General features: G+C 44.1%; 2 protein-coding genes across 10 annotated transcripts in view; one reads left to right on the top strand and one right to left on the bottom strand.

Moving 5' to 3' along the window:
* The window catches only part of EIF2AK4 (eukaryotic translation initiation factor 2 alpha kinase 4), a 29,015-nt gene extending 23,984 nt beyond the window's left edge, over positions 1–5,031 (top strand). For 6 of the 8 annotated variants that reach the window (XR_014946655.1, XR_014946654.1, XR_014946653.1 and 3 more), the window contains 6 exons: positions 955–1,013; positions 1,578–1,675; positions 2,270–2,338; positions 2,873–2,917; positions 4,025–4,149; positions 4,608–5,031. Coding sequence is in view for 5 of the 8 variants with exons in the window: in XM_015864741.2 (XP_015720227.1) it covers positions 955–1,013; positions 1,578–1,675; positions 2,270–2,338; positions 2,873–2,917; positions 4,025–4,149; positions 4,608–4,662 (451 nt within the window). In the remaining 3 variants the exon portion in view is untranslated. Of the gene's footprint in view, positions 1–341; positions 442–954; positions 1,014–1,577; positions 1,701–2,269; positions 2,339–2,872; positions 2,918–4,024; positions 4,150–4,607 lie in introns of those variants that run through there. The other 2 variants (XM_015864742.3, XM_085549033.1) reach the window with 2 other exon arrangements.
* SRP14 (signal recognition particle 14) lies at positions 35–9,585 on the bottom strand. 2 transcript variants are annotated; one of them, XM_085549058.1, is made up of 5 exons: positions 9,517–9,585; positions 9,142–9,214; positions 8,277–8,389; positions 7,092–7,128; positions 35–2,301 (listed from the first exon to the last, which is right to left on the bottom strand). In XM_085549058.1, exons 1-5 carry the CDS (start codon positions 9,538–9,540, stop codon positions 2,243–2,245), a joined length of 306 nt encoding a protein of 101 aa, XP_085405184.1. In that variant the 5' UTR covers positions 9,541–9,585; the 3' UTR covers positions 35–2,242. The 2 variants fall into 2 exon arrangements, with proteins under 2 accessions (XP_085405184.1, XP_015720242.1); XM_015864756.3 differs by lacking the exon at positions 35–2,301 and adding an exon at positions 5,890–6,769 and having other exon boundaries at positions 7,096–7,128.
* Between the last annotated feature and the right edge of the window lie 15,761 nt (positions 9,586–25,346).

Genomic DNA, 25,346 nt, shown 5'->3' with positions numbered 1-25,346 from the left:
CTGCTGAGCATAAGTGGTAGAGCTGTTACACACAGACCTTATTAAATATATACTTAAACACACGTGTATACATTTGCATTACATATGTGTACATATGTATGTACATATGGTAATGGCAGCAGGAACGGTGTCTGAATTCTAGTTTATATGAATAAGCCAACAGATTGAATATCCATCATATTCCTGAATTAACAGTAACAGAAATCTTTAAGCTATGAAATGCTTAACTCAGAAACACTGCACAGGTGGATGGCATCTGTTACCCACCTCCTCATCCTGCCTTTATCTGCCAGTGGCATTTAGGTTTGCAGCTAACCTCATTCTCATGTCTTTTGTGGCAGATCTGTAGGATCTATTATCAGAAGCGGTGAAAGAAAAGCATACTTTCTAAAGGCTACCTTTAAATCCTGAGAGCAGAATACAGAGAAAAAATCACATTTGGTAATAATAAAAATGCAACAATTACGATCATAATAATACTGATAAAGTAAATGGATCCAAACAATCAAAAGCTTATTTTGATTTGTAAAACCTCAAGTATCAATACCACTTTGGTATTCTGGTATCATCAGTATCGACTCAGAAATCTCTAAGTTGATTAAGTAAATTATTTAGAGACAATATTTTCTTAATATACTCTAGTATTATGATCTAAATCACTCTTGAATCACGGGAAGCACAATTGTTCATAGCTAAAGGAAACACAAAGGTTGCTGTGCCATTGTCCAGCTATTGCAATAGTCCAGTACAATAGCAATAGTCATTTGCTGGGCCTGCTCCATCAGATTTGCTAATGTCATCTTGCCTGAGTTCCTGTCTGTTCCAGAACAGAACATAAATTTACCTGTTGGAATGAAATAAGTATGTATGTACCATAGTCTGAATCCACGTGTTATCAGAGCATGCCGTCATCATTGTTACTTTGTTTCCTTAACTGTCTTTTTTAACTTTCAGAGAAACCTCAGATAACCTCTCAGTACCAAACCAAAAGGGATCATTCGCTAATATTTCAGGTATTTAGCCTCCGGTTAATTAGCCACTGAAAAGGATTCCTTTCTGTCTAGTTTTGTTAGGAAAACTTGCTGGATCGTACGTTCTACAAGTATTGCCAAGGTCAGCGTAGGGACACGTTTTCTAGCAGCACGTCACCCCAGAAACACTTCCCCCTGCTCTCAAACACCTTTCAAAGTGATCTAAAACAAACTTTCCCCTGGCTCTCTGCATTAAATGGTTTCTTCAAGATTGAAGAATAGCTTTCCTTTTTTGATACTATCTATACCAAGTTATTTTGTAAATTCTGTAAGTCATATGGGACTTCCCAGTAGTTTCAGGGATCTGACATGAAATATCAAGGTTTTATTCACACCAGCCAGCCTTTCCTAGCCATAGGGCATTGCATTTTGAGAACTTACATGTATATTTCACCTCCAATCTACGTGACTAACTGTACTTCTCAGCAGCTTTTTGAATCCTACCCTACATGTTAAGCTTATTAATATTTGTGAATTTTCTGTTTCTTGCTACTTTTTTTTCTATCACGAGGGAATATAATGTAAAACTCTACATTTGCATTTTAGGTGCATTTGAGTCACATGGAACTCTTGTAGTGCCTAATGTCAGCGTTATAGCTCCTGAGAAGTTATCTGCCAGTGCCAGACGTAGACAAGAAATTCAGGTACACATGAGCCCAATAAGTATCAAGAACTGAGCCTCTAAAACACAGTACTGTTACAACATAAAAAGATTGCACCATGCGATGGTATAGAGAATGCTATCAGTTTGCTTATTTAGAGTTAGTGCCTTCAAGTTAGAGTAGAAGACAATATTAATGCAAGGCTGCAACTATTGCTATAAAATGCTACCTTTGCAAAATTATCGTAGCTTGCTTGCTATATCTATACTTGATGCATGTAAGTATTAAGAATGAGCCATACTTTGCTGGACAAAAAGGCAGCTTGTAACTGCATATACCAGGCTTCACAACCAAATGTGCAGCCCGGTCTGCTTTAGTTCAGTACCCCTATTACTGAATCTTCATCATTACAGCAAGATCGTTCAGCCCCAGCCTCCTTCCTGTCCAGCTTAACAAGGTTTGTTGTGGACGTTACTGAAAATTGTACTGACAGTGAATTTTAGTTGAAGTATGTAGTTCTGCATCCTGTGCTAGAAGCAGCCTCTTCTGTTCACATCATCTGTGAAACGGAAAACAAACTCTCCCAACCTGGGCCACAAAAGCAGTGTTTTACTCTTGACCATCCTGTGTTGGCAGGTGCAAACAAGACTGCAGACGTTTGTTTCTAACTTGCAACAGAAAACAAGTGAAATTGAGATTTTGGCAGTAAGTATTTTGGCAAAAGCCTGAACTAATTTCAAACCTGGAACAAACTGCTACTACCAGCCTCACGTTAGAGACAGCAAATTAACCAAAGGAACTCTTGGCCATATTGTGCATCTTCAATGCTCGAGAAGTATCTCAGATTGTACGTATTGGACAATTGTACACACCAGAACGGAACAAGTACTTAGTTGTAAAGTTATAAGAAGCCGTACTTATCCTGTTGTGGTAATTTAATAACTTGTTCCTGCTAGATTTGTTCTTACAGTTAAACTGATCCAGCTGCAGCACTGCTTTCAGACTTAAGTGTGCGCATTTCAATGTACTTCTTACTTGCCTGTGCCTGTTTGAACACTCCATAATGGAATCTGCCATGAACAGTTGGCTTAAAATGCTTAAAGCCTTTGTATATTCCTAGCACTATCAGCATGAGTGCTTCTGGGGTATTGAAAAGTGACTGCCCTTACTGCAGCTAATCTCCAGTGGGCAAACTGATGATAGAAATGTTAAATATTTGATTTCTTCATGTTTCTGCAGGTAGATCTGCCAAAAGAAACTCTGATACACTTCTTATTGTTAGAGGTAAGCAACTAAGCATTGTAGCTGAAACTCTAATGGAAGTACAGGTTATAAATTTTGTTCTTAACAAAGATGAATGTACAATTCACCTGTTGTAGTTTTTCTCCTTTGAGGAGTTTGAATTAGGCTTTAAAACTTGAAAGCAGTTTTCAACCCTGAGAGCTTAACTGAGGCTAGAAGAACCTTTTCGGGAAACACCCAAGTTACACCAGACACCACTAGGAGATCCTAATCCAGAGCTCTGCATTTCTTCCAGAAGTCACCTGAAATCCAAACTTAGTGTGCATTTTCCAAAACAAATAAGTTTTAACTTGCAGTTTCAACAAAGATGTTTCCTTCTTGAAGCTGTTAATGAAGGAGGACCCAAAACACAGAGGCAATTGATTTGAGCACAGTAGCTGAAGCATCTCTTCTTAGTGAAGCCAAGAAAAACAGAAGATGTCTAAGTATGATATTGGCCCCTTTAACAATTCAGAAGCTAATTGATTAGTAATAAAAAAAAAATGCTGTAGACAAGGCTCTTTCTCTTCAAAGCAGTGGTTTTGAAGTCAGAAGTTCTTAATACACTTGGAGAGCTCTCCATCTTCCCCAAAAACACAAATGACATCCTGCCTGGAAATGGGTGTAGATCTAGTTGTTCTCCTTTTAACACCTTCCATAGCGCTGCTCTGCTCTGAAGCAGTGCCCACGTGGTCATCAGACTTCAGTGAAACACGAGAACATTTCAAAACAGCTATTCCATGGAGATAGATAGAGTACCATCTCTCTCTTCAAAAAAGGGAACAGGCATGTGATCAGTTTGTACCATTCAGTTTTCACTGCCCTTATGCTAAAGTTCCCACATTCCATCCAGCACTGCTAAAAGGACAGAGCCGCTTTGATTGCTGAACTGTTTTAAGAAAGTGATCACTGAAAAGCCTCATTCCTGACACCTTTTCTTAAATAATAAAGGCAAGCTGCATGTGTTTGCATGAATTACACTTAAATCCTTTTAATGCCCTGTTTGATTCAAGAGACTTGACATGACACTGTTCAGAAGACCGAATCCTACCAAAAGAAGTCATTCCTTCACTAGAGAATACTACAGTTCCTTGTCATTTTCTCCCTTAGTTTGATGGAGCCAGACATGCCTTTGATGCTACTGTGAGACAGCTGATGTCACGATGGCCAAAACAGAGATGTTCATACTTGCAAGCAATTTGTGATGAAATTTACAGTATCAAAATGGAGAAGAGGTAAATTTAGGTTCTCATAAGTACATAAAATATCCCACTGATTTCTACATTTCAGCTTCATCTAATAGGCTGCTCTTCATTTGTTCTCCCCTTTCCCTCCCCTGAGTACAGAAAAGAACTATTCAGGAAGCATGCCTGTTTCTTTGAGTGCTCTTTTTGGCTAACGTGAAACAAAACTTAGGGTTAATATCATCTAATCCTCACTTGCGGTCATCTAAATTCTACATTTCATAAATCTTTTCAAGAAATTCTAAGCTGCGCTCATTGATTTATTCTATTGCTTTCTCAAACAACTGAATAGTGCATGCAAATACATTCAAGTCTGCTTCTACTACTGTATTGTGATCCTCCTTCCTTGTGGGTGGGACTTTGCACATTTGAGTTCCTCCTGTTTTGAAAGAAGATGATTTGGGATCTGACACAGACCTAAAAAAAACCTATTTTTGTTTCCTTTGCAGGGTTCCTGCGCTCATCCTGTACAGTTACCGAGATGAATGCAAGGTTTTGTTTTAGCACTTCAAGCAAATTTTATGGGACGCTCTTACTAGCAGACAGTAGTGTTTTCCACAAAGGAATTTCATTTGTAATATAAGCTGTAAATTTATTCTAAAGAAATGGAAATAAATGTTTTATAGGGATTCAAGAAGCAGTCTGACTACAGCCAGAGATATGTATTACTGTGTAATTCTCACCCCCTTACAATGGAAATTAGCAGCTGTGTAAGTGTAAAATGACTTACTTAAATACAGTTTTGAATGCCATTTATGTCCATATGCAACAGTACCAAGATTAGGATCTCAGTTGAAGGACTGGAGAAAACATATCTTCCACTGTAAATGACTTTTGAAGAACTTTTGGGTAATAAAAGGTTTGAAATACGTATTATGAAGTTTTGTCTTTTTTTTTAATTCATCTTAAATCTCTCTATAAAACATGCTGAATTGTGCAAGCGTGGCTACCCACATCCATCCTGCCCCCATACTTTCCCATTCAAAACAATCAGCTGCTTCATGGAAGACAAAAATTGAACCCTATACAGAAAAACTTATTTTAAACCTAGAGGTTCTGAAAGTAAGAAAGAACTCAGAGCAACCTGACATGCTTAGAAGCATAGCAGAAGTTTTGAACTAGCAAACTTAAGCTCATAACCCAGGTGAAGGAAGCTTTTGAAGACATAATGACTGAAGGAATCTCAATTTCTTTTTTGGAGCTACAGCTTCCCAGTCAATGCTTTATAGAATTACTGTCATCTGTATTTAAAACTCAGCTGAAATACCAACACATCAGGAAAAAATAAGCTAAATGTTAAGATGAGTAACAGCAGCCCTAGCTGCTGAATATAATGCATTATATGCCACATCAATCTTGATATACCAGAGTGAATATGCAAAACGATCAATTTATTTCTGGACATATGTTGGTATTTAACCTCTGTCAGTTGCAGCAACACGTTCCTGCATCTTTCTCTTAAAACAAGTGATTGTCCTCAGCACTGCAGGCTCACTGCATTAAGAAATGCCCACCTACTTCTGCCTTTTTCTTACAGTGACAAGGAGGGTGAAATCAGAACATGTAAAGAGGTAACTTCAATGACAAACCAGCCCAAAAACCTCTGAGAATTGTGAGGTTACAATAGTAACACACAGAAAATAACTCCGGTGGTACTGGTCCTAAAGTTACAGCTAACAGGGTCATTCCTCGCCATTCACCAGACAAGGCACATCAGTCATTACAACTAAATCCATTTCTCATTGTGTTTAATCGGAACAAGTAAGTATTCGTCTTTTACATCTGCTCATACGAAGGAATTACTTTACAATGTGAAAATGGGGAAATCCAGATCCCTGAATATGTCAAAGGATGAAGCCTTAAAAAACAAACGCTCAGGTGACACAAGCATTCTTTAGCTATGTCTGAAGGAACCATGATGCAGCATCCTGCCTTCCCCACCCCAAGCCAGGCTCAGCACATCTGGGTCAGCATGGAGTAAAGGCACAGCTGCTGAGCTCTGTGTGAGTTCGAACACATTCTGCCTTACAGACATCTGTACTGCATCATGTAAACAAGTCCCTCAAAATAAGACAAATGGGAAAGCTGTTGTTCCTGGTAATATGTTGGCACCCACTTCCCCTGGTACTACTACAGGCTTATCTATAAGACTGGGCATTCGTCACCAAGACTCCTGTTCCAATCCCACTTTGCTTGTGGTGCTGTACACAACACTTCACCCCGTGTAATTCCCCAGATGGGTTCTACACTGCCCACCCGTATAGTACAAAACATACAGCAGTATAAGTACAAAACTAGTTGGCAGACGCGTGTAAAGCTATTTTGGTAAAATCTTGTCAATGCTGCTGCCATACAACATCCACAGAAAGCACCGTCTGCCTTCAATTTAAACAAAAGTACTGATCACATCCCAGTATCCTGCTGGAAAAGAAAAGCCAAAGACAAGTGGTAACTCAAAAAGAAATGGACTTTGCTTTGAGCAAGGGTCAAGTCTATTACAGTGATGGTAGGGCACTGTCCATCACTGAGTTGCTTTACTCTTCTTGTTTTTGCTTTTCTTGTCCTTTTTCTTCAAGCCATCCATGTTAGCTCTCAGCAAATTAGAATACGCCTGAAACAACAATTAGAACCATTAAAAGAACACATAGACACACCGTATACACTAGTTCACATACTGTTATGGACACGTCTCTTCATTTTCTCAGTTACAGACAGCCTTCCTCTACTACCCTGGGAAACTACTGTTTCTAAACCAACGTAGAAAGTTAGATAAAACACAACTGGATTGTTTCACATGGATGGATGGATGTGTGCAGTCCAAGATAAATCTCTATGTCAGCTCAGTGCTGAACCAACCCGGTCCCAGCTCTCCATTGCTCCTACTGACTAATCCCCATTGCCTACAGAGAAGGAAAATAAAAGGCGTACAGAACTTACCATCTGGAATTTATTTACTTCCTTTGAGCTCACCTACAAAAGTAATACCAGAGGTTAACCAAGAGAACGCTGCCTTCTATTACAAACTATCAGTGCACATTCACCCACCAGTAGCTACTTCTTTAGCAACAGCCAGATCAACTCATGACAACGTCCCATACACATACATACATAAGTAGGCTGTACTGACATGTCATAACACTTCACTGACTTAGAAAACTGAAAACGCTCCTAATTAGATTAAGGCAATACGCCGAAGGCTGTCCTTCCCAAATCCACACGTTTTCAAATGGGAAGGAGGTGAAGAAACATTCTAATAAAGAATATTTGCTTTCACTATTCGCTGTGAGGGCATACGTCCTGGAACAAAATACTACAGCCCAGATTTCTCTCAACTACTTCTAACATGATGTTTTTCCTTGGATTACATCACAGAGGAAATGTAAAGTCAGCTCAAGCCTTTCCCAAGCTCTTATTCAAAATAAACACACCAGGTTCCCAACTTCAAAAGTTAACATTTCCTGAAATACAAGCAGCTCTGTAAGTGTGGGGAGGGCGTAATTAAAAAAGGAAAAAAAACAACAAAGTAGGCATGCAAAGAGAGATTACAGCTTTAAAGCATCTGCCCCATAACACATATACTTGACAAGAAACAAGAATCCTTTTTCTGCTATTTCAGAGAACATTCCACTGTTTCCTGGTTGCTTCAGTAACGCCAGGCCTACCTTTGCTAATTCCAGCAAGCTCCATAAGAAGCTGCCTCCATCACCTGAGGTTGGCTGCAGGACCTTTCTTGCTGGAGCAATGAAATCTGTCCTCATCCTGCAGGCTCCATCACTGTCCTGCAGCCTTCTGCCCACACCCTCTAGAGGCAGTTTCCCCTCTCCCTCCCTCAGCACCCATGGCTGTGGAAAGCAGGCACAGTCCCTTCCTGCTTGCTGTGCCATTCTGAAGCAAAAGCTGGTATAGAAAGCACAACTAAACGATTATCCTATCTGTTATACTAAGTGCAAATGTAGCATTTTGGCATCCCAATGCCAGCTGTGCCTTCAGCTACTTCAGTGCAGAACAGAAGTGGAAGTTCTTGTGAAACCCACATAAGGCGGCTTCACTTAAAGATGGGAGTGTTGCATGAAAGCCCGGTAGGGAGCTCATCATCCTAACTCGGAGCTGTCACTCACCACTGTGCTGATTTTCTTCTTCCCATCAGTCGCTCTCAGAAGACACTTATTATCTGCTGGCTCAAAACTTTCTACGTGGCCTTTGCGTGGAACTGGTTTTGTTCGACCATCATCTGCATTGAAAGACAGAGAACGTTGATTCGTATTTCACTAAAATCACTGGATGCCTCCTGACCTGAGATGTTAAAAATTGCCCGTGAGATCAGTAAAACACCTTGGAATTTAGGGCAGACTGAAATAAATCCACAGTCTTCAGACCCCTCTCTCTGCAATTACAGGAGGGTCTGTCACATAAACTACCTCTGCCTGAAAAATAAGCCAAGACAAACACACAAACTCCCACACAGACACGCCGTATGAACCGCTCGTTTCAGCAGCGCCCACCGTGCTTCAGATGTGATTCAAACTATGGCCGTGGTACCTACTGCAGAACCACAGCACAGCCCAGACGGGAAGGAAGCTCAGCACACAGCCGGCCCAGCCCTTTGCAGTGGGAGCGGGGCCCAGCCGAGCTGCAACTTCTCAGGTCTCCAGAGCTGGAGCACCCAGCACAGCCCTGAGGAGGGGAGTGATTTTCCTCACAGTATGGAATTTTCCTCTCACATCCAATTGGAACGCACCAATAACTATCGGGAAACCCAAGAAACGTTAAGACCGTTTTAATCCTCCATGTTCGGAACCTAAGAGCTTCCAGTTAGCATTTAACAACTCAGAAGCCCCCCATGCTGCCTGCAGCTCCAAATACAGCCCCGGCTTACAAACTGCCCCTGGGTGATGTGCTGCTCTCGCCAGACGCTCTGACGGACCCGCGGATCTTCTAAAGCACGTATCAGCGACACGAGCCCCGATTTAAACCAACACTTACATTTCTTCAGCGTTATGAAAACGCTCCCCGAAGTCCTGCACTTCTGGAACAGTCTGGTCAGCTCAGTGAGGAACTGCAACACAAGCGCATCACATCACATCACATCACATCGCATCACATCACATCACATCACATCACATCACATCACATCACATCACACCGCCTAAGGCCGCGCACACACGGATCCCGCTGCCGGCGCCACACACCACAGCCCCGACCAAGCGGGGGCCGGGCCGGGCCCGCCGCACCCCGTGTTCTCCCCCGGCCTCCTCCCGCCGCGGCCGGCACGGGGACACCTCAGGCGGCCGGTGACCGGCTCGTGCCCCGAGCGCCGTGCCCGAGCTGCCCGGCCGTTATGGCGTCTGGCGGCCGCACCTGCTCGCTCTCCAGCAGCACCATGGCCCCGCTACACGCCGCAGCCGGGCCGGAAGCGCCGCGTTCTGTGTCTCGCGCAGGAGCGCATGCGCCACGGCTGGGCCCGGCGTGCAGTGCACAGGGGGCGGAACGGCAGCAGCTCCAGGCCCCGCCCCGCCGAGCGGAGCGACACGTCAGCACGGCACGGCACGGCACGGCGCTGCTGCGGGGCCACGAGCGGAGATAAGGCTGAGCCGGCTCCGCCTCCTCGCGTGGCGCTGGCGGAGCGGGCCGCGGGAACGGCCGGACCGGGGGGAAAGCCGGGGCTGCGCGTGGTGTCGGGCCGCGCCGCGCTCCTGCCGTGGAAAGGCCGTTTGGTGTGTCCCCCACGGACGCAGCCGTAGCGGGGTTCCCTGCAGGCACACGGGAAGGTGCTGCTCGGCACCGGCAGCGAGCGCTGATGTCTGGCACTGGCACAGCTGCGGGGAGAGCCGGCGTGTCTCCTCGCGTGGTCATCCTCGGGGTGGGTTGTTACCCGACCCATTAAATGTATAACAGACAATAAGCGGTTCAGAACCGCAGTGCCGGCCCAAAACCCGGCTGTGCCGCTGGCGGTCCCCCGCTGTCCTGCAGATGAGCCGCTTGGCAGCAGAGGGCGCTGTGACCGCGCACAGCCCGCGATGCGCAGCAGCCCGTGGCGGCACCGCCGCAGCCGCCCGGCCGGGGGCTCCGTCCTCACGGCGGCACGGCAACAAGCCTTCAAGGTGGATGCCCCGATCCTCGTCGTGATTTTCCACTTGTAACGGCTGAGAAGAGAAGGCTTCAGATACACACGGCTCTTTTTCATAGCATATAAGTCTTCTAAGCCCTAAAGCGAGGAGCTTAGGATGCTTTAAGTCGTATTGAAGCTGACATTCCCAAGAGACAAGACCAGTACTGTGCTCAGAGCCCTGTCCGGGTTCAGCAGGGGATGCTCCCCGCCCTGCAGCCCGCAGCCCACATCCCCAGCCAGCCAAGGAGCTGCTGCTGGGACGCGCTGCCTCCAGCGCTGCCCTGTTGGGGAGCAGGCACCACAAGCTCCTCATTGGAGAGGTCGCTGTCAGCGTTTGATTTTCAGGAGAGACCTGAATAGTTATGATGCGGTTGTGTTGCAGATTTTTATAGGCAAAACAAAAGGAAAACCTAAAACAATTGTAACTTGCTCTTCTTTGGAAACTACCATGGCCTCAGAAACCAGAAGGCAAAAGAAATGCACTTCCACTCTCACTTGCCAAAAGATAAGAAGGGTGGTCTTGTAGCTGAAGCACAGGGACTGCAGCCCTCAGCTGAATGCTGAGCCCTCAGTGCAACACTGAGTTCTTGCACCGTCTCCTCACTTTCCTGTCCCACAACTCCTCTCTCCTGAAGATGAAGATTAATGTTAACTCTATACTTCTTATGCAACAAAAACATTTAATAGTTTTGCACAGTTTGCCCCCATTTTGCATGACAACCTCAAGCCATCACCGGGCTGCACAGTTCTTCACAGGAATTTGTAATGCCAAAGGCTCTGCTAGCAACGTATGCTGGGAGAAGGGAGGAAGGGAAAAGCACTGCAAAGAAGCACTTCTCTGCAGACAGACAGACACTACTTCAGGAAGGAGAGTATTTCAGAGGGGGGAAGCGAGAAGAAGAAACCACAAGTAGAGAGAGCACGGGTTCCAGACAAAGGGAATACAGAGAAGGCAGAGACAACTGTTCAGAATCCATTGAAGACCAGTGTGTGTTTCCAGCATGCAGCATACTTCTATGCATTTAAAACATGAGGAAGGTATAGGAATGCATGGCTTTGAGAAGGCCCTTATCTCATGATAGTTAATGTTACAAGATATGGGGGGAAAAAAGCAAACAATCTGAGACATTTCTACCCAACGTTCTGATTGTTCGGTTCCTCTTAGTGTTGCTTGGTGCCTGTAAAATACAGATTATGTGCAGAGGATCTCTGCCATCCTCTGTTCTCCACACAAGCACTGACGGATGTTCACATGCTGTAGCTATCATTGCTGTGCAAGTAGGATGGAATTCGGCTCACTCACAACTCCTGTCTGTTCACAAGGTACCAGGATTGCTTTTGTACAAATTGAAAGGCCTTTCCTCTTAATAGGGGATCTTACTGTTACGGTATAGAGCTCGAGAGACTTGTATAAAGTTTACATTTTTCAAATGTATTGTTTGATCAGCAATTTTTGTCTGCAAACCTTTGAGTCTCACTGCTAATAAAAGCAGCAGTTCCACTGAATTGCTGGATTTGTTTCCAAAAGAAGTGCAACAGAGCTTTTTTGGGTTTGGGGTTTTTGTTTTGGGGTTTTTTTCTGTGTGTGTGTGAGCTTATCTTCCTGATGGCAAAGCTATTTTTCAAGCCAGAATGTCACAATTTAATTAGGGGAGAAGCCTTCATCACAACTTGCAAACAAGGTGAAAATGGAATATTCCTAGCGATTCTTTTCCAAAAAGGAGATGGAACGGGGGAATGCTGACACTGCTTTAATTTTGCCAAAGGCTGCCAGCGCTCGGAGGGAATAAGCGATTCAGCTGGTGGAAAAGTGCTGAACAAACACAGAAGGAGCTGAAGGGATACTCCCAATCACCAGACGCTCGCTTTCCACTTTATCTCCTGCCCCACTGTAATACCTTCTCCCTCACCCTCTGCCCCCAGAAAATAAATAAATAAATAGATAGATAGATAAAAGAGAGAAAATGGGTTGGATTAGAACAGTAGCAAGAGGAATGGCTGGGTCCTGAGGGTTGGCAGGGGCATTAGTATTTTGTAACCTGATCTCTCACGTGACTGGAGCCAGGCAATAAAAATAAGCTTCTAGCAGCCCTCCTGTTTGCTCAACTTTACTACGTGGTGTCAGTAGAGATCAACCTTTTTTTTTTGCTTTCTTTTTGGGGGGAAAAAAAAAAAAAAAAGCAAATGAAGCCACCTGAATCATTAAATCCTGAAGGAAACCTGGCAGGGAACTGGAGGAGGTTGCTGCTGTGCTTCCAAGTTTTCCTGGATGCAAGCTTGCTCTGAAAAGAAGCAGAGGTGAGACCTCCTCTGCTAAGTGTGCAGGGAGGGGCAGGAAGAGGAAAAACAGGATTATCAAAACTAAATTGCATTCTTGATCAACCTTATTAGAAGTTGGCAAAGACCTGTCTGAACAAACTGGAAGAGGTTACTTCTCTTCGGGGCTGTCACCCAGAGAAACTCAGCTGCCACGCACCACACGGCAGTGAGGAGAAATGTAATAACATAGCGTAAATTACCGTTTGCTCAGCACACTGCTCGAGATGAGTTAATAACAGATAATAACCCGCAATTCACAAGTGGATCATTTTGGTAATTCACTTTGATGTGTAAGTTGAAGCGTGCCGCGTCCAAGTATAACCATGCACAGGAAAAAGAATCAGTGTTACAGCAAAACCCCAGTAATACGCACACACTCTCCTTGCAAGTCTATCATTAGTGCTGTATAAATAGAGGTGCACACCTCAGTGCCCTCCTAACTTCACCAGATCTGAGATTAATGGATAAAGGAAAATCTCTCTCAAGCCAAAATTTAACAGCGGCTGCTTGGGCAGAAAGACGTTTAACCCTGAGATAGCTACCAAAATGTGCTCCAGTTGTGTGCTGGGGAAATAAAGTGTAATTCTTAGGAGCACAGTGAGCAGTTATTCTTTTCTCTAGTGCTAGGTTGATTTCTGACATGGCACTTAGCAGGTTATCGAGGTACAGGTGAGTGTCTGACCCCAAATCTGCTTTTAGCCTTCTTTATAACTGGGAAAAGTAAAGGACATGCAGAGGGGCAATGACCAGAGGGCTACTGAGCACAATATATGTGCACTAAATGGTATTATTTGCATGATCAACCAATAATAGTAATAATGAAAGTGAGGTTATAAAGGTGTTATAGATTCAGGAAGGGAACTAAAGAAGACATTTTGACAGCTCTTCCAGAGAGCAGGACATGCCACCAGGGAGCTCCTGAGGCAGAGAGGAGGTCAGATTCCACGCAGAAGCTCTCCATAAGAACTGGGAGGTCTTCTGTCATGTCTTAGGAACAAGTTCATGTACCATGAGCTCTATCCTACGCATTGCTATTTATCTTCACGAATACCTCCTGTTTCATTTAATATTATTCCATAGCATTGTTTTCAAAGAATTCAGCTTACTTTCATTGTGTAGCAGCAATGCAGCACCTCACTTACATTTTTTGAGTATTAGCGGAATACTATAGCAGCTACTGAAATGGCAGAGCCAGGCCTGTGTTTGAACCACGAGGACGTTTTGCATAAGGTTCAAACACATCCCATGCACTCACTTTGAGGTATGGACTTTCACACAAGAAACTCAAAGACTTTCTGAAAATAAGCCATCAAATTCATCTCTCTTGCAGTCTCACTGACGTCAGTACAGTCATAGTGAGATACAGGAGGTCAGAATTTGGTAGCTGTTAGCATAACTTCTCTCTTTAGAGCTGTAAACAATAAACCACAATTTTATTAGGGTTAAAACTTTGCTATTATCTTTAGGTGAGTTTCACGCCATGACCTTGAAATCTGGTTCTCCGGATCTCTGTAAGTCATCTGTGAACTTCAACAAGTTGTCTGTAGTGCAGGAGAAGACGTGTACAATATGATGCACCTTCTGGGTGCTCTAGAAATGATATTTACCAAACAGTTGGTCTCCCCAGAAAAGAGAAAATATATAATAATCACTTCATTTTTTATGGCAGCTTTTTTACGCAGACATCAAATGTCTGGTTAAGAGCTTTGCAAAGCATCAGGGAGGTAATTAAACTGGAGCTCAAGAGTAATGAGGTGACAGAGATTATGTTGAACATCATTTCTTTCACGTTGATGTGTCCCACTTTAAAAAACACAGAAATGCAGTTGTGAAAAATTTCCACCAGACAGTCCCAGTGAGGTTATGGGGTATTTTTTTCTATGTACACATTTAAGAGACAGGTTGAAGGTTGTCATACTATGTTGAAAGGCAAGGCAAGGCAAGGAGAGGAATGGAATGGAAAGGCAAGGAGAGGCAAGGCAAGGCAAGGCAAGGCAAGGAAAGGAAAGGAAAGAAAAGAAAAAGAGAAAAAAAAAAGAAAGAAAAAGCAGTCAATGGGAATATGGGAATTTTAGGTCAACAGAATATCACTAAGGAGAATGACATTGTCCTTGGTATCAGAGAGCACAAGGGAATTAATCACTGTAAAAGGAGCCACAGGGTTCTTGCTGTCTTCCACCTTCACTTTCCTCAAAAGGACAGGCCTGCAAGCAGCACATTTCTCTTGACTCTGTGGAGTGTTGCTTTCTCAGGAAGAAGTGGGTCACCTATGAACTCACCAGCACCATTTCCCGTCTCTGCTGACGCTGCCTAAAGAAACGAGACCTGGCTGGACTTCTAAGGTTTAGGGATCACAACACAAAGTGCAGTGCCTGTAAAACAGTGTTTTCTTCACAGCCTGAGTGAGAATGCATGACTCCAGGGCTGCACAGCACAACAAAGGGACAATCAACTTAGCTACCAGATGAGTGAGGTGACAGAGATTGGCTGAGACACTATTGCTCTCATTTCCATAAGCCCTCATGTTGGATAAACAGAGACAGTTTTGACTGTCATAACCAGATACTTCCAGTATGACTCCCTTCTTTTAAGACCTGCCAAGTTTAACGGTTTATTCGAGTTTTACTTGTATTTTTCGTCTTCCCTAATGCTCCTCCAAATATCCAGATACTTTCTAGGAACAGTGTGGTGAGGAGGCCACTCCAGCAGCTAGCAGCTGGGCTGCACTCCCTGGGTCAGAGGCTGGAGGCAGCAGTTTCCTGTTTTGCTGGTATTCAATGCCATTTAACAATAGGGGGAAAGAAAAAAACTGCAGGACCTAAGCATAGCAAAGCTGTTTTCTTCATGAGCTGTCTGCCTGTTCCTTGCTCTGCCCCAGGCTCACCCCCGCCTGGTGGGCCTGCCTGGCCAGAGGAAAGGAGGCAGCAGGGAAAAGAGGCAGCGGCACTGGATCCTAAGGGAATGAGCTCTGGAAGGCATTTCATGCCATACAAGCAACCTGGACGGCTTGCCAGCTGGTCTGAAATAGCAGACTGAATATTGCTAGTTTTCATCCTTCCTCCTGCCTCCCATGAGAAAGAAAATGAGATCCACGTGCAGCACTTCTGGAACATCACTGTCAGCAAGTCACTCATGCCTTCTTACAACACTCAAAGTGTACTGTCCCTCCTAGAAGATGGTTTTAACTCTGTCTGGAGATAATGATTTTCAGTAGCAGTCCATTCATTTGAGTAGGAACTGCTCTAACAGAGATCCTTCACTCTGTCTTTCTCAATGCCACCCTTCTCTAATTGTCTGCTCAGTGCCAAATCCCTAATCCACTTTTATCAGTTCACAAAGTTCCTTTGCTCTCCTGCTCTCCTCCTCCCAGCTCCATTCTTAGCCAGTATCCCTTGCTACCGTGCCAGAGCTTGGCTCTCATGATCCCTGTCAATACCCAAATCTTACATTACTGGCCTTATTTTTCACAAGGATCTCCTGAGATTAAGAGCTGCAGGGTGTAGCTCTGTAAAATAGATTAAAGTAAGCATTGTAACTACAACTGGAGTTACTCAAAAACAGGAAACACAGGTATGAAAACAGTAATTTGAGTTTGTTGCTATCCCTTTCCCTTTATTTCAGCATCCCCCCTGTTTTCCTGAATACATGTTGTCTTCAGACACACACTGAGCGGCAGACAGGAGCCCCAGGGAGATTAGAAGTAGCAGGCTCTTTGTTAGCACTCAGGCTATAGAAATACCAAGTGAGTCATCCCTGCTTGCAGTAGCAGGTAGCCCAGCCATCACCAATCACTGATTCTTAAATGCAGCCCTGCCAAGGAAATTCTCAGAAGGAATGCAGGTACTATAAATGCAACCCCTTTGTAATTGCCCACAGCCTTAAAAACCTGTGACAAGTCCTACAGCTTTCAAAGCTCGGGAATGGTATTATTTGATGATATGGCATTCAGGTAGTGCAGTAGGTTTACAGAACTGTGTGCCAGAAACCTCCACGTCAGAGGATTTTTTTCTTCTCCTTTTTCTCTTTTCCTTTTAAATGTATTTATTTATGTATTTATTCATTAGGTTACAATACCAGCAAAGACCAGGAACATTTCCAGGATTTGAACTCTCAAGAACATCTTGATTTTTTCCATAGAGCTCAGCTGGTGAGACATACTAATGTAGGAAGTTTACCATGCTTAAACCTTACAATGACCAAAGAGTAATTTATTGTCAACTGAGAATAGCAGAAGAGCTAGAATTCCATTGGAGGAAGAATGCTCTCAGTCCTTATGGGGAACATCACACAGATAAAGTCTCTTCCAAAACCCTGTTGTCATTTATGCTAAAGTTTTACCTGGCATTGCTTTGTATTCAAAGTGTGCTTTCCTCTAACCTCCATCTTTTTCTTCTTTATTTTTCCAGGCAAGATGGAAGAGTATCATTATAACAGGTTTCTCAGAAGGCAGCCATCGCCTGTCATTTGTGTTTGTGTGTCCTTACATATGGCCAGGAGCATCCTGTAGTGCTTTTGAGAGAGGATCAAGAGTACAGGGCAAAGCAAGGGCATGACAGCAGCTACACATGAAGCTGTACTTGCTGTCCTGAATGTTGCATTGTGCTCAGTGCTGTTAGGACAAGTTAGTTACCAGGCTAAAAGAAGATAATCAAGATAGAGAATAGCATCATTATTCATCAAGATATCAGTTGCTATTTCAGGTGCCTTTTGCTCTTGCCCAACCAGTTTGGTTGTTGCTGGTTTATTAGTCATCTGACCAAGTTTAACATCGGTCTTTCACTCCTTATTATGCACTCAAATACAAACTGTAGTATAGATTGCTCCTTCATGTAATTACAATATATAACTCATTGCTATCCATTGTGTCTAGAGCTCAGATTTCAGAAACAAATTAATTAATTGCACTTTCTGCACTTCTAGGTCGAGATAAGATTTTTTTGCTACTTTTCAATAAAAGGCTCAGCTTTTTCCCTAGCACAAACAGTTTGCCATAATAAGGGTCCTGTCATCCTCTTCATTTAGAGGCAAGTAACAGGCATTTTATCTTCACAGGGCGCCTGATTATCAGTATTATACAGTTATCTTTTGGCAGAGAAGTCCTGGCAGCAAATAGCCGCTTCAATCTGAAAGCGATTAGCAGTTCTGCACCAGGCATGCAGCCGTGGCGAGGCAGCCTCCCGGTGCACACTGCAGCTGGAGCTGTGGGACATGTGCCTCTCCAGAAGTCAAGTGCTTCTCCATTCGCCGTGGTGACAGGCGTAGTATTTCATGCCTGTCAGTGGCATGTGAGTTGAAGCACTGGATATGAATCCCGTGACAACTGGTTTGCTGGATGACAAATGTCAGGGTGGCCTTTGGACTGTCCAAACACAAATGTCTAGAGAAAAGTTGCATTTTTGTGTATCTGTAAATAAGGACTTCCTCGCTCTGCAGGTGACCAGACTCCAAATGTGGCCTCTGCAAAATCTTGTGTCTTGAGGACAGACAGTGTGATCCTCCCAGACATTTGGCTGCAGAGCAGGACAGGTGATGGCCGTCACATGCTCAGGCTACAGGAGGTAGCTCTGGACAGGTACCAGAGAGAAGGTGCTCTTCCCACCCAGCTGAGCAAGGTGCTCCTCCCATCCATGATCTGATCACATTCACCCTTTTATTTTCCTGTTATCCCACATACAATTTTTCTTCTGAGGATTGCTGAAATTTCTTTTTGCCTTCCATTTTTTTCCCCTCCTTTCCCCCCTTCCCTTTCTCTCCTCCCCATCATTCAATTCTCTGTTCCTAATTGCTGTTCTTCACTATCCCTTTTGTCATGTGTGCCTGGCTGTCACCCAGGAGGATTTTGCCATGCGAAGCAGCAATTTCTCTGACACCAGGGTGACTGCCAGCTTTGGGAGAGTCCTTCTGCTATTCAAGACAGAACTGTTCTTGCATTGGAGTAACCTGAGAAGAAACAGCCATTGCCGGTGGGAGAGCTGTTGTGCTATTTTTGTTAGTGTGCAGTCAGTCAGGGATACTGTGGGAGTGAGGCACACCTCTATAAAACAATGGTTGCTTTCCCAAAACACTCACAGTTTAAGTGATGACAGCGTTCTTTCATAAACCAAGCACACTTAAAATCTCTAGTGAAAGCTGACAGAGTGGGTTGGGGAAGTCCCACTGCATGTGGAATGAAAGTCCCATCTCTCCAGGTGAGAAAGAAGTGTATTACTTTCTCTCCTTTACTCCACTGTTTTGCTGCTGATTGGAAGCTGCTGGACAAAACCAAGATTTCAGGGAAGGTACAGACTGCAGCTTGTTCTCAGCTGATCCTGTTGCAGGGAGCAAGTTCCTGGCTATTCACGAGCAGTAAAAATAAACAGTCTGGGGAAGGCGGGGAGGAGGGAGGGAGACTGGAGGGTACTGAGGAAAGAGTAGGAGCTACAGCAGCTGGTGTTTTCTTTGCTGGTTCTTTTCAGAGGATTTAGGCAGGTTGGAGATGTAAGTGATTAATGTTGAATGATAGCACCTTGCCCCCCTCCTCTCTTTGGAAGGAACACAAGTCTGTATGCGTATCGCTGTTCCCTCAGCTTTAACCTTTCCAAGATTTACACACTCCATCCACTTTTGTGTAGTACTGTGGGGCTGACAGCACATCTGGGTGTATTAACTGTACACTCTGTGGTTTTTGCAAATGCCTAGGGTTTGTTCTAAATGTTTTGAAAGGCTGCTCTCAAAGCCCTGAGACTTCCCCCTTGGAGCTGACCAGACTGAAGACAATGTACTGCTACACAAACTGCAGATGGGTGGTTTTTCTAGCTGCTTCTTCTGTGCCAACGCTCTTGCAGCAAATGGCATAACTAGAAACTGCTGAACTCCAGTAAAATTTCCCTCCGTGATGGTTCCTGGACTGCCCCAGGACAACGCATATTTAGGATGAAGGGACAAGTACCAGAAATCTTTTTCTGTCCTTCATATGTATGTCAGCTCTTTGGCCAGGTACGTCCAGTTATCCTGCCCCTGGCTCTGCTTGAAGGCAATGGCATCACAGTGTGCTCCTGTGCTGTATGAAACCTGCTTTGATCTTGCCTTTCTGGCACTGGAGAAAAAGACACGGCAGCTACTGACAGGCAAGGCAGATCTGTAGCTTCTATCATTGATAAGAAAGAGTTTCAACATAATTCTTTTGTTGTAGCGTAAAGAACGAGGTTCTCACCAGGAACAAAAGTTAAGGAGACTTTTTTTAATCCTTTATCTTAAGCAGAGCTGCTGGAGGCTTAACAAAAGTAAGAGTGTGCTGATGAAATTTAATGAAGACACAAAGTTGAGATGTCCCATCAACAGAGAAGATGAGCATGACATCAGGAAGAAATCTGATGACTTCAGAAATTCACAGTGCAGAAGGTCATACACCTGGATAGTGGGAGATCTTGATGCAACAACAGCAACACATGTGGAAAATGGTGAAAAAGATCAAGAAGTATTTACCCATTGCACGTAAAAAAGCCAGCCATGGGAAACGTAAATGCAATGACAGGATGTTTTAGACAAGATACTCTGGGCGATGAGAAAAGCATTACTGCCATTATGTAAAGCAGTACCAAAATCTAATTCAGAACAGCACGTCCTGTTGTCACCCATATTTACAATTCAGACTAAACAGATGATCAGAGAAATCAAGAGTCAGTCATAGAATACCATAGAAAAGCTCTGACTTACATAGAAACAAACCAGTGAAAACAGGTGAGCAGTGATGGGAGTCTTTAAATATGTCTGAGGAAAAAACACCAAGAAGAGAAGAACAACTACTTAAACTGAAGCATGACCTTAAAAAAAAAGAACAAAGTGATATGAAATAATGACTTGGGGGAATAAGCTTGTGTTAAAACTTTCTACTAGATTTATTAATGGCAAAGCAGAAAACAAGCTCAGAATAGCACTTCACAGTTAATTAGCACTGCCTTCTGATGTGGAAAACCCAGTAGGTCCCTTTCTATCCCAAATTCTTATTGTGGGCTTTATAGATGCTTGTGAACTAAGAACAGCATGTGTGTTTACTCTGTGTGATTTAGCTGTGATGATCAGGACACTGACTGACACCCTGTTAGGTCCTGAGAGAGCTGAAGTTTTTCATCAGCTTGGTTGAGATCCAGACCAGGATGAGGGGGACAGAAGGAGAACTTGTGCTTTACCATGTGGCTGTTCGTTGGTAGCTGCTTTGGAAAATGAACTGCTGTATCATGGCATCGCCACTGCCAAAAGATAGTTTTGCTGGCAATCCTTCTAGAAAGGCCAAAGATTGACGGGAAAGGGAGAGCAAACAAGGCAGTAGCTTGGTGCATTTAGCAGCGGGTGTTGAGTGGAAATTACACCATAGCCAGCTGATTTTACCTGTCCTGATTACAGAAAAGCACTCTGGTCACCAAGACTACCAGCAAAACACTCCTTACTTGAACTTCCCCATTGAAAACATGACCAGAACCATTCTGGATGGCAATGTCTTGTTATTTTTAGGTAGTGGCTGGCACTTGTGATGGTCTGCCTGTGAGGTACATGCATGTACACGCATTTCACATTTTACTTCTGACATGGCCCCGATTTATGAAGGCATGAATTACATGTTTGCCGAGCAGATTCCTCTCTGTAGTGCCTCCCTGGCGCACACTGAGGTGTGCTCATCTCTCAGTGTGTGCTGGGGTGGGAGCAGAGGAGCCCTGATGAAGGCTGAGTCAGTCACAGACATACTGGAAGTTTCTTCACTTTGAGAACCAAGACTGGCTTTTGCCAAGACAAGTGCTGGCACATCCCACGGCAGAAAGGAGGGGAGCACAGAGGAGGTAAAGGGGGGGAGGAGAGAAGACCAGAAGACTTTACTGATTATCCCTTTTTATACTGCACGAGTCCTGTGAGAAAGGATAAATTTATAATGCATACACACGCCACGATTTTCAAAGACTGTCTTCAGCTATATATCATCTTTCCAGGGGTCAAATGTTTATGCATTTTGTCTACAATAGTAAAAACATGTATTTTTAATACGGAGTGACTGATCACACAAGTGAGCCAAAGAGCAATACATTAAAACAAAGGCCAGAGGCTTCTCTTCTGCTGCAAGATTAGCTGTATGGCATAAGCTTCACACCCCACCTTGATGCAATGCCGTGACTACATTGCATCTTTACTTCCAGACAAAACCAAACCACCTTGAAAAACAGATCATGAGACTTGTTTATTAGGTTTGTATTTTTTGAGAATTCTTACGTCTTTTGATACGTAGATGCTTTCCCTGTTTCAATCTGCCCACATCACTTGCATAACCCACAAAGGACCTCAGCTGCAAGCAGCACAGCATGCAACTACACAACATGTGTGAATCATGTTGCAGCCACACCAACAAGCTCTGTCTTGAAACAGGGAAGTATTGAACAGGACTGAAGTTATCAACTATAAAAAGAAATGCAGTCTTTCCAAATGATTTTTGGAGGAGTAACATAGTTACTCCTGGGCTGTTAAACAAGGGGGATTCGGAAGAGCTGAAAACACACTTGGCACAGAACAAGGCACTGAGGAGGACAAAGCCCAACCTCAGCGTGAAACTGTACCCGACTCTCGCGTGTGTTTGTACAAGGCAGGCGGCTCAGGAGGACAGTGTCACACTTTCATGTGTGTTTACACAGGGCCTAGCACAACAGAGTCCTAATCCAAACCGGAGCTCCTAAGTATCACAGCAATGCAAATGAAATAACACTATTAATACGCTTTCCCCCTGTGCTCACGGGGTCAGGCACGAGCAGAGCTGTCCTTGTTCGGAAGGGCCAGGGCTTCGCACCACGCTGCGGCGGCTCCGGGCTCCCTCAGCACCGCCTGGCCGCCATCCCGCCTCCCGCCGTGAGGTGAAGCGCCTCAGCATGGGCCCTAGAGGAAAGCTAATTTCATTTATCTTGTGTCTGCCCCAGCTGAAAGCGTGTGTGTGCGCAATTACCAGGGTTCAGCTAACACTGGTATTTTAGTAAGCCACAGCAACTTGGCTGTGTCAGTCTATGGGTCCTTTTTTTAGAAAACAGATAAAATGGAATTGGTAGAGAAAAGCCTTTTGCTGACACAGAGTGACTGGACTAAGCGCTGAAAGCGCTTTTCCCAGTACTTTATAAAGTGGTCAGTGAAACTTTCTGTCACAAGATTTAATGAAAATTTTAGAACCTTTAGCAACATGTTTCGCACTAGATCTGAAAGAGAACACATTTCAGTCATTTCTGTCTATTCTTTAATCCAACGTTATTAAATGGCTCGTGTCCCACAAGCTGCGTACCACATAGCAGGTAATCCTACAGACATAAAGCGTGTAACCAAGTTCACCTCCTGCCATGAAACTATGCTGTAGTGAACAAAAGCTGAGGATCCATATGTGAGTGTGGGCCTTACCCCTTCCAGATACAAAATGCCAGAATTATGAAATAATTAAAAATGCACATCTACTTCATTAATCAAAAAGGACATTCCTCTAGAAATCTGACCACTTGCTGAACTCAGCTGACAATGGAGAACCATCTTCACAAATAACAACACTGACAGCAAAACATAATTAGGTATGTTATCCGTCTGTAACATTGAAAACAATCCATCTAAAGCAAATGTGCAGCATTCAGATAATTGCATCCAACAGATGTCTTTAGTTAACTGCTCATTTAAGGGGGATATCATTTGAGAAGAGGTGGCTCCAGACGCTATATGAGATATAGAAATGTACCTATTTAACTCTGTAAAGTTTAAAATATAGAGGTTTGAGAAGGGAAGCAAGATGGTCATTTTAAAAACTCCTTTCCTTCTTCTTCTTTGTTAAGGTGAATGTTGAGAAAAATAAACAATATTAGAATAAAAGTGTCCTTCAGTAGGACGTTTGGTGATAAATTCTGTACGTAAATGAGGCAGGTTCACAGTCTCTTTCATATTGTAATAGTATCCCCAGTGGGATTTGCTTCTCCGACTGTTCCCAGTGCCCTCCCCCAGCACTGGGAGAGGAGAAATGCAGTGTTTTTAATGACTGACGCAGGAGCAATCTTGTTTTTGTGGCTGCATCACCCCTCCAGGACACAGTTCAGTAGGAGTTTGTCATGTGGCTGAGCAGGAACGATGAATGCAGGTTTTATGAAGTTCATTCCCCAAATACAAAGGAACAGAAGGGTGGAAAAAAAAGAAAAAAAGAAAAAAAAAAAACAAAACTGCTCACCACATTCTATGGCTACAGGCTGCAACAGTATACAGTTCACAGCCTGAGCTCTACATTGATCACTGTCAAGCTCCTGAGCTGCAATACACCTGTGATCACCCCCCAGACCCAAGCAGCAAGCCTTTACCTGCACTCCTGCCTTAACCACAGCACCTCTCCCCCTCTGAGCATGTCCTGCTATCTCATCCCTCTTCTTCCTCTAAGAGGTGGGGGAATTCAGGGCTTTAATGATTCCTTGTCCAGGTCTGGGGAAAACTAATCTGGTCTTGCCTGAGGACAAGTGGATATCTGCCAGTTAGTACCCTCCAGATACACACACTTGTTTCCTCCTCGCTGTGCTGCATGCTGCCCTTACCTCGGGCATTGCTTCATTTCCTGTTTGCTCCCACCAGTCACTCTGTGCCATTATGCAGGCTAATATCAAACGGGTGGAAGAGGTAAACACTATAAAAAACAACCCAACGTGTCCTTCCTCTCCTCAATGGGCACGATGATATTGTCAGGAAATGGGTAACAGCTGCAGGTGCTAGAAATGAACTGCATGTATAGGAAAGTCTGGAGTCTGTGTGTTCAAAACATACTTACAGACAATATTTACTGCAAACAGATTATTTTGAACAGGTGAGCACTACCACAAAGTCTCCTTCAGAAAGCACCCTGCACATGTACTTGCTCCCCAGGGAGGGAAGCAGCCAGGACAGCCTCCAACGTAGGGGACAGAGCCAGACCCTGCACTGCCAACTCTGGCACTGCCACTTTTCAGGCTGCCTTATTTGCATCTCACTTCTTCTCACTAGATTTTGGGGCTTAGCTGCAAGAAGGGGTGGTAGGACAGAGGAAAAGCAAACGCCATCTTGCCGTAGCAGATCCATGCTTAAGTCTGTGAGTACCTAGGTCTGCTACGCCAGTCTGATCTGACAACGTGAGGATTAGATGCTGGGCTAGGTTAGATGCTCAGAGATGCAGTTTTGCTATTAACTAGATCATTTAGCTTGCAGATATATCCATATCACTGCAGGCATTCTTTTCGCTAGGAGAAAGGCAAGCAAAGCATAGCAATCCCAGGAGCTGTTGGCTTTACTTACTCTCAAGTCTGAGAAACAGTATCCCTGAGCCCATTTCATCGGCTTTCTTTTGGAAATCAGTACTATTGTCAGCTGTCAGTAACTCACTCCATTTACCTGCTCACAGCTTCTCAGGAGGACGAAGCAAAGCCTAAGCCGGCTAAGGTTACTGAATGATAACAGCAATTCTTAAGTCAAAGGGTATAATGAGGCTCTCCCCAGACAGTGACAAGCTTTGGATTTCTTGTAGGGGCCGGTGATTGTGTCTGTATCTGTTTGTGCCTGCTGGTTGCGAACTCTCCCCCTTCTCCTCCCCAGGTCTGGTTCCCCCCCCCCCCCAGCCGGCTTGTGGTGGAGCTGGGAGGCTGTGGGCACTCGATGCTGATTAAATTCTGCTGACTGAGGAAGATGTCAAATTCTACCCAAAGCAGAGAGCCGCCAAGGAAAAGCTGCTTTTCTTTGCTTTTGACAGCTGGAGCCATGAATTTAAGTA

The sequence above is a fragment of the Coturnix japonica genome, chromosome 5, assembly GCF_054131305.1.
Source record: "Coturnix japonica strain WE chromosome 5, WE-NBRP24, whole genome shotgun sequence".
Taxonomy (NCBI): domain Eukaryota; kingdom Metazoa; phylum Chordata; class Aves; order Galliformes; family Phasianidae; genus Coturnix; species Coturnix japonica.
The sequence above is the reverse complement of the archived record's forward strand: the minus strand, read 5'-3'. Positions and strand labels throughout refer to the sequence as shown.